This window comes from Otolemur garnettii, unplaced genomic scaffold, assembly GCF_000181295.1.
Source record: "Otolemur garnettii isolate 467f Iridium unplaced genomic scaffold, OtoGar3 scaffold00002, whole genome shotgun sequence".
Lineage (NCBI taxonomy): Eukaryota > Metazoa > Chordata > Mammalia > Primates > Galagidae > Otolemur > Otolemur garnettii.
The window spans coordinates 6,008,091-6,017,314 of NW_003852397.1; the positions used below are offsets into that span (position 1 = coordinate 6,008,091).

Below are 9,224 nucleotides of genomic sequence, written 5' to 3' on the forward strand. Positions count from 1 at the left end.
ACATGTAAGAAAACAGTTCAATGTGGTTCTCATTTTGGGGGGCGGGTGATGAGAATGAGAACAAGCCACTCATTTATCTTAAAAATAGAAACATTATAAAACAGCCCGGAACAAATTCTTTCAGTTTCTCTGTAAGATGGGAAGAGGCAGTTTGAGGACTGTTTCTGATTTGTCTTCTCAGTTCCATCCCTTAGCCTAGCGTCTGGCCATGTATCCAAGTCCAATAAATGTTTGTTGACTAAATCTCCAACACAGCTGTGTATATTGGCGGAGTCTTCCCTGAAGTTTTGACCATATAAAATATGCTTTTCATAATTACAATCTCAATGATCATACTTTACAAAACACTAATTATTTTAATGAAAACTGTACTATTGTAATGTGTGATAGCCTTATCATGTTTCATCACTGTTAAATAGCTTTCATGTCTTCGTCAACTTTGAATGGGCTAACCACAGAAAACGATCTGGGGACAACAATTCTTTAGATTGCAATTTGACTGAATTGACAATTCCTTTCAAACCTTATGGATTGAAAATGTTTTTACATAACGGATCCTTAACATGAATTTTTCCAATCCCCATCCATAAGAGAATTCTCTTAGTGATTTTTGAAAAATGCAGCTCTTTTGTCATTTTTCAGCAACAGAGTTGGTTTGTAAGAGTAAAATAATATTATTGTGGGAAACAGCCTTTAGGGTGGAATTCTTTTCCCAATAGCTTTCTAGGGGAGACTTAGACAGATGTTGCATGAGGATGAAGACATAAAAGCTATTTCACCAGAGATGAAACACAAATATCAATTGTCCCGTTTTCAGCAATACAGTTTGTGCTTACTTCTAAAGAATGAAGAATTGTTTCCTTATAAAGTTTAACGAGGCTTTCAACATTTTCCAAATGATCCTCAGGCCTCTGAACTAGGTGGTGAATAATTTCAGCCACCATCTGCATTTCAGCAAGGAATGCCTAAATGGAAAAGAAGACATTTTAAGTATCTTTAGGTCAATGATTATTCAATTTACAAGCCACATTCCCCCGTCTTTACACCCAGATATCATATTGATCACCAATAAGTAGGGAAGAGTAGTAGAAGAACACCATATTTTTAAAGACAAAATAGAGAAATTGGATTTTCTCTGAATGCCTGAGTTTTAGTTCTTTCATTCACTCAGGAAACATTTATCAAGTACACACCACGTGTCAGGCACTGTTCTAGGAGCTTGAGCTACAGAAGTGAATAAAACCAACTAACACCCTTGTTCGAGGCCTAATGCAGCCCCATATGAACCCTTCCCCCTTCTCCTCCTCCTTTCTTCCTAAACAAAGGACACAAAGGACCTAGTTAGCCCCATCCCTAAAGTTCAGCCAAGGGGGACCCTAACTCATCAAAGCCCTCCAGGCAAGCTGTGGAATTTGTCCATCTTCTATCACCCCATATCAAAGGGGCCTCTAACTGTCCTCCAGGTGCAGACACTATTTTTGCACTGCCCAGGCTGGTTGCTGTCCCCCTTCAATAAACCTGACCTAAACTTCTTTGCTCCTTCCCAGACTTAACTCTGGGCACCCCCGCTTACACCTTTCAACCCTGGGTTTATGGAGCTCATGTTGCAGTTGGGGAAGACAGAGCATGTACAAACAGATAAACAAACATATAATATATTCAAATAGGTGATAAGCACCAGGGAGAAAGTAAGTAAGGCAGGGTATGGTAAGGCAGAGTATGGGAAGTGGTGGGAGGAGGTGCTATTTTATATCAAATGGTCATAGGAGGGTTCTCTGAAGAAGTGGCATTTGAGGTGAACCCAGAAAGAAGTGAGCCAGAAAGCCACACAGGTTTCTAGAGAAAGAACGTTTCAAGGCAGAGGGAATAGTACAGGTAAGAGTTCTGAGCTCAAGGCCCGACATATGTTAAGTCTGCTACATTATACTTATTACCATATTTATTCATTATTTCCAGTTTTTAGCAATGCAAACAACTAGAATCATGTTATCTATCCAAGCCATTCTATAATCTTTTTAAAATATTATTTTAGTGGTCAAGCGATGTACTAATTTCCCTGAACATATGATTAATCATTACTCTATAGCTAGAAAACGAGACTATTTCAGATTTTTCGCAATTATAAATGTTTCAACAAATAGCTTTGTAGCTAACTCTTTATAGTATTGCTGATCTTTCCCTTAGAAGAGTTCCTACTTGTAGAATTGCTGGACCAGAAGTTCTACATTTTGAAGTGGCTCAATACATGCTGTCTTTTCCGAAGGACGGTACTGTTTCTTTGCTCTCTAGCAGAAGGCTTTGCAGGTGTGCCAGGATTCCTTCAGTCAGCCATTATACCACTTCATCCTCAGTCCTATCAAGGACTGGAGGTCCAGTCCCTGTCACACAGACTTTACATTTGGCGGGGTAGACAGATCACAAGCAAGTAAAAGAGTAATGCAATTTCAGCAAGTGATGAGTGTTATAAAGAGAAAAAGTAGGGCAAAGGGTTTACATGCGTGTTGCCCAGCATGCTGGCTGTTAGTCACACGTTATCTATTGAGCACTTTAAATTTGACAAGCGTGAATTGGAATGTGCTGGAAGTGCAAAATAGACATCAGCTTTCAAAACTGTAGTATGGCCGGGCGAGGTGGCTCAGGCCTGTAATCCTCACAGCCTGGGAGGCCTAGGTGGGAGGATCACTTGACCTCACATGTTTGAGTCTAGCCTGAACAAGAGCGAGACCCTGTCTCTACAAAAAAGAGAAAAAATTGGGTGGACATGGTGGCATGCACCTATAGTCCCAGCTATATAGGAGGCTTAAGCAGGAGGATAGCCTGAGCCCAAACGTTTGAGGTTGCAGTGAGCTAGGATGACTCTATTGCACTCTAGCCTGGGTGATAGAGAAAGACAACGTCGCATTAAAAAAAAAAAAAAAAAAAGGAAGAAAGAAAAAATGTATCATTCTTAATTTTTTTATGTTGTGTGTAATAAAATTTTGGATATATTGGCTTAAATGAAATTTATTATAGAATTATTTCTCTCTCTTTTTAGTTTTTAGAAAGAATGACTACTAGCAAATTTAAAATCACATACAACTCACAGGCAGCCTTCTGGATTCTTGAGTGTGGCCTTTTGACTGAATCCAAATTCAGTATGGATTCAGTGGAGGGGCCACGCTGGGGGATCTGGAGGGCCACATGTGGCCTTGAGGCTGCAGGTTCTCCACCCGAAGAGAAGGAGCATCTGTGTGAAGAAGACTTGAAGAAGAGTGTTGTGGGCAGCAAGTGCCAAGGTTTCGAGTTCAAATGAGCTTAGCACAGTGGAAGACTAGCTAGAAGGCTGATGTGGCTGAAATACAGGGAACAGGCAGGGAGAGGGTAGCCAGGGTTGAGAACAGAGAGGCTGGGGGCCCATGGCCTAGTAAGCCGGGGAAGGGTGTTTGGATTCTAATGTAAAGGTAATGAAAAGTCATGGAGGGTTTTTTTTGTTTGTTTTTAACATATAGGTGTGTATTTCAAGGTCTCAATTGGCACCACTGCAATCCTAGAATTAGGCAACATTTCATTCCATAAAATCAAATAGATGTTCCTGGATTTTATGTTTCAAAAATGAGTTTGGCTTCTGGAAAGAGTGGAAAGGGTGGGGAGAATTGAAGAGAATGGAAGCCAAGAGAACATTTGCAAAGCCTTGCAGTAATTCAGGGTCATTGTTGAGTTTCGTGTGTACAGAAGGATGAACATCCCTTCACGTGATTATTGGCTATAGACCTGAGTTGCCACTCATCTAACTCCTGAACTTGCCCTTGCCACTAGGCAGAGATCACGCAAACCACATCCAGGAGGCTGTGTCTAGCCTATGGATTTAAATCCATCATCTCCTCTAACATGGGCCTACAGTGTGTTTCAATCATTTTGGATGAATTACCCAGTACATGTTAAATTCTGATATTTGGCTTCTTAGAAAAGCCAGACTACCTGGTAAAAATACTCCAACATTCCCACATGGCAACAGCTGGCTGTTGAGAGGCAGCTGTGCTCTGAAGAGGGGCACGTGCTATATCTCGCTGTCCAAAGCTCTTTGGTAGTAATGGAAACACTCTGTATCTGCGCTGCCAAATTAGGAGGGCACAGCAGTATTTGACTACCAAACACTCAAACTGTGGCCAGTGCTACTGAGGAACTAAATTTTAAACTTTATGTGATTTTAATTAGTTTAAATGTAAACAGCCATGTGGGGCTAGTGGTTCTGCATTAATAGATTAGTAGATTAATGGATTGATGGGTTCTCATGGGGGTGGAACTGGTGGCTTCATAAGAGGAAGAGAGACCTGAGTTAACACATGCAGCCCTCACCATGCTCCAGGCATCCTCAACCTACGGCCCGCTGGCCACATTCAGCCGGCCTAGGACATTTATCTGGCCCGGTGGGTGTTTTGCCGCCGCTGCCTGTCCTGCTTAGCAGCTGACTCATCCCAGGGCCCACAGTCGGGCCCTCCAATGGTCTAAGGGACAGTGAACTGCCCCCTGTTTGACAAGTTTGAGGACCCCTACTTATGCCCTCAGGACTCTGCACAGTCCCTATTAGCAAGAAGGCCCTCATCAGATGTGGCTCTCGACCTTGGACTTCTCAGGCTCCGTAACTCTAAGAAATAAATTCCTTACAAAAATAAATCTTCCAGTGCCAGGTATTCTTTTATAAGCAGCAGAAAATGAGACAACACATACTCTAATTCCACCTTCTAGCACAGTGCTTGACACAGAGTAGGTGACCAAAAACTTGGTTGCTGTAAAAGGAACCCAGTAGGTGACCAGCTGGGATGGAGAGGGACCTCCACCCTGGCAGGAAGGGCAAAGTGGACTTCAAGATTATCATGCTCTCACAGTTCTTGAAAACATGGCATATTTTTGCTTATTTCCTCCAGATCCAATAAAAATGTAAAGAAAATATGGTTTTCTCTACTATCTGCTGCTTCCTCTTGCCCAAACTGCCACTCAGTTTGACTGTAGCAAATTTTAAAAGTCTAGTCCGTGGTAATGGCCTGCGGGGATATTACCTCTTCTTCTTCTTGCTCTTCCTCCTCCTCTCCTTCCTCCTCCAGTTTTCCCTCTTTGTGGGCTTCTTTCTTCTTCTTCCTACGACTCTCAATGACTTCAGGATCCCACTGCTCCTTCGTGTATACGTGCCCCGTGCTACTGTGCTGTCTTTGCCCAGAAATTCTTTGGCATAAATCATAGTCAGGACACTATGGAACATTATTAAACCACTTACAACATTTTGAATATGCTTTAATTCCCTGTGTAGTTATTGTATATATTATGCGATAATGAAGAAAATATTCATCAAAAAGCTCAGCAAATGCAACATTATGATTGGCATTTTGCATCGGGTTTTATTACATGCCAAGAGAGGCCCAAGGCACAACTTCTATGCTACAGAGGCATTTTTATTTGTCTGAAATTCACAGATGTGAGAAAGTATTACAATAGAACAGGGTTAGAACAACAGGAAGAGTAGAGAAATAGAATAGAACATCAGTTTAGTCTGCAAAGTACACAGGAGGATCCTATCAGATTAGATTGAACAGCTGAAGATGGAGGAAAATGGTGAAAATATTCATGTATTTCCAGCAAAAAATATTGTCTTTTAAGAATATTTACTGTCACTCACAGCTTTACGGGTGACGTAGTTCAGAAAATGCCCATCATGGATAGGACCTGAAAGATCGTCTATTACAAGCTAACCTTTACATTTTGCAAATGAGAAAACCAAGTCCAGATGGTTTAAAAAAAAAAAAAGGCAAAACCAAAGAAGAGAAGTCATTTTCTTGTTTCAAAGTGCTCTTCCATGTTCACATGAGACTCTCAACCAACCCTGTACCATCCAAAGTTATTATTAAGGCCATTCTGCAGGTTGGAGAACTACAGCAGCTTTAGAGACTGGTCTCGGATCACAATTTCATACAGAGAAACTGCAACTTAGAAGTAGGCCTCCAGATCTGAGCACAGTCCCAGGTCTGTGAGTGCATTAACCTTCATGATAATTATGGCCTGTAGCCGTAAATCCTCCTCTGAATATACGCCAGGATAAAAAAAACCTGGTTAATATTCTATGGCAGTGATTCTCAAGCATTAGTGTGTAACTGAGTATGCCTCATCTGCAGACCTTGCTAAAGAGATTTCTGCTCCCCGTTGTAATTTAGGTAGTTTGGGGTAAAGTCTAAGACACTTTAACAAGCATCCTTGGTGAATTGGATGTGGACGGTTCATGTAACACACATGAAAAACAAAGGAAGCAGGAATGTCAGAACCTCCCCAGCTAATTTTCTGATATTTTCATGCCCTTTCTTTGTGGAGATGGGGCAGGTATCCACGTAAGACCAAACCATCAGAGAAATGTGTGCTGTGCTGAGTTACGTCTCTCATTGGGCTCTCTGACCACACTCTTGTTAGCCTATGGAAACTGCTGGGGACACTCATCACCGCACTTTTAGTACGAATGGGGTTAAGGACATCATTCATTACATTAAGCAGTCTCGTGTATTAAGACTTGAATATTTCTCTCATTTACAATGGGAGTTTTGCTTTTCCTGAGGAAAGGCTTATCTTCTCACAGACAATGTGAATTCTATACCTGGTTATATTTCCTCTTTTACTTTGGCTCATCAAACTTTGAACAAAATTTAGGGCCCCAATTTAGTAAGCAGGTGGGTTATCTGGACTGTATTTGTGTGTATTCCCTTTCCACCTGGTTTTAATTTTCTATTTAGTCAGTCTTTTCCCTGGCTTAGATTTTATATTTGCTTTCAGTTAACCATTAGAGATCTTTTCTCCATTGCACACATGTTCATGTGGGTGACATCCTTAGGTTCACTCGGGATTCTGGTTGACCCCTTGTCATGAGCTGTGACTGGGGCTGCAGATGACACCACACTGGGCAATGCAAGGCCACGTCTCTTGCAGCTGACCTTGATGCCCCACTGGGTCCCAGCATCTGAGCTCAGAATCATCTGATTTATTTTGAGCCATCATAAACTCCTTGGGGAAGCAGGCAGGGGATGAATACACACGCTTGTCATTTATTTTCACATAAACAAGCAGATGTCACCTCCCTGAATTCTTATCACAACCCCATAAGGCAGCTTTGAAAAGGGGAAATCAAGGCTTCTAAATGTATTCACCAAATCCTAAGAGTTAATAAAGGAGAGAATTAGGAACAGGACTCAGCCTTGACTCTAAATCAATGAAGTAATTTCCTTTCACATTCACACATCCAAGTCATGTGTCTTGCATTTTATTTAATTGGCACCTTATTGGGTATCACCAGGTACCATCCTGTATACTAGTTGATGCTTATATGAGTAAGACATAGCTCCTGCCTTTTAGTAAGACAGAGTCTACAAGGAAATGGACAATTATAACAATGAGGTGAGTAGTATGGGAAGGAGAGAGGACCACATATGGTCATCAGACAAGTATTTCCTCTCTGTGGTAAGTAAGGTGTGGATGAGTGAGAAGGAGAGAGAGGGAGGGAAAGCAAGAGCGAGATAAAGAGAGAGAGAGGTGGTGGACAGGGTGGTTATCAGGGGAAGTTCTGAAGGGATGATGCCTGAACTGACTTACAAAGGATGGCTATGATTAAGCCAAATGAACAGGCAAGGAAATGATCTATGGGACAGAGGTGCCGGTTCAAAAGCACAGAACTATCAGTCCTAACGATTGATGTGTAAGTTCCTGAATATTTCCATAACCCAAATGTTTACATTTTGAAAACATTCCTTGAATTTAACTACTATCGAGAAGAATGGTATAGTATATTAGAAAAACCACTAACATTTACCTTAATATTGATTATAACATCAGGTTTCAAATTTAAGTTTTTAATTAATTCTAGTTGCTGCAAGGTAGTCATGGAGTCCTGGGAAAGTGATGGTATTTCAGTGATAATATAGCCTGTAAAGTAAAATATAATTTTATGATGTTATCAATATATGAGAGCATGGATTTATGATTACTACTTTATAAAATGTCACCTAGTTATTGATGAATATGGATGCAGGTCATAACATCATCTGTCAAAAGTTTTAAATTAGAATATGGGGAGGGGGGATGGGTGGAGGGAAGGTGATTGGAGGGATCACTTCTATGGTTTATCTTACAAGGGTACAAGTGAATCTTTCTTTCTTTCTTTCTTTTTTACAAGTGAATCTTTCTAAGAGAATATAAACGTCTTAACACAATAACTAAGAAAATGACACAAAGGTTATGTTAACCAGTTTGATGAAAATATTTCAAATTGTATATGAAAACACCACACTGTACCCATGATTGCATTAATGTACACAGCTATCATTTAATTTAAAAAAAGAAAGTCATTATGAAATATGATTGTGTAAGTACTATAAAGAAATAGAATTGTGCAAGAGAACTTGCAAAGCGTTTGAGCAAGACTGCTTTGCGTACTCTCAGTTTTTCATGGCCTACCCTTAGGAAAACATTGTCTTAACTGAAGTTTATTATTATACTCCTAAGGTATTCATTTTCCCCTAAATAAGAAAATAAATTCTACTAAGCATTTAAAAACATTTTTTAAATTAACATTTAAGGTTATTGCTACATGAAATGTAACTATGAATAATGTTTTTCTGATAATAAAAAGAACGGGGCTAGAAGGAGACACTTCTTAAAATTCCAAATCAATTGATTTTAGATAGATGAGGTGCCTTTTTTTTTCTTTTTTGAGACAGAGTCTCACCCTGTTGTCCAGGCTAGAGTGCCATGGCATCAGCCTACCTCACAGCCACCTCACACCCCTGGGTTCAAGCGATCCTCCCACCTTAGCCTCCCAGAGGGCTACACTGGTGTGAGCCACTATGCCCAGTTCATGCTGGTAATTTTTTTAACTCATGTTAGGAAAGCTCATATGGAGACTGGTAAAGGTATATTACAGGGGTTGCATGGCATATTATTTTTCTCTTAAATTAACATCTCACGATGTAGTAGAATATATATGTATATAGTGTTTATGTAAGTTACAGAAAGTAAGAAACCCCCATGCAGCCACCATACAGTTTAAGAAACCACACTATGGAGGTGATTGGGGCTTAGCACAGTTAGTGGCTTACATCCCCACCCAGAAACCGAAATCTTCTCATTGAAATTCATCATATTTGCAATCATCACACTAATTTCCCTACCAGATTTCTTTAATTAGGTCATTGTCTTGATCAAGAAACTTTTTTTTT

At 40.3% G+C, this 9,224-nt stretch overlaps 1 protein-coding gene across 1 annotated transcript in view; it reads right to left on the minus strand.

Annotated features, from left to right (window-relative positions):
• Positions 1-9,224, minus strand: part of AK9 (adenylate kinase 9) — a 137,262-nt gene that overhangs the window by 107,955 nt on the left and 20,083 nt on the right. Inside the window, exons 6-8 of the mRNA XM_023512441.1 lie at positions 7,820-7,932; positions 5,037-5,225; positions 837-965 (exon numbers count right to left, since the gene is read on the minus strand). Coding sequence (XP_023368209.1) covers positions 837-965; positions 5,037-5,225; positions 7,820-7,932 — 431 coding nt within the window. The remainder of the gene's footprint in view (positions 1-836; positions 966-5,036; positions 5,226-7,819; positions 7,933-9,224) is intronic.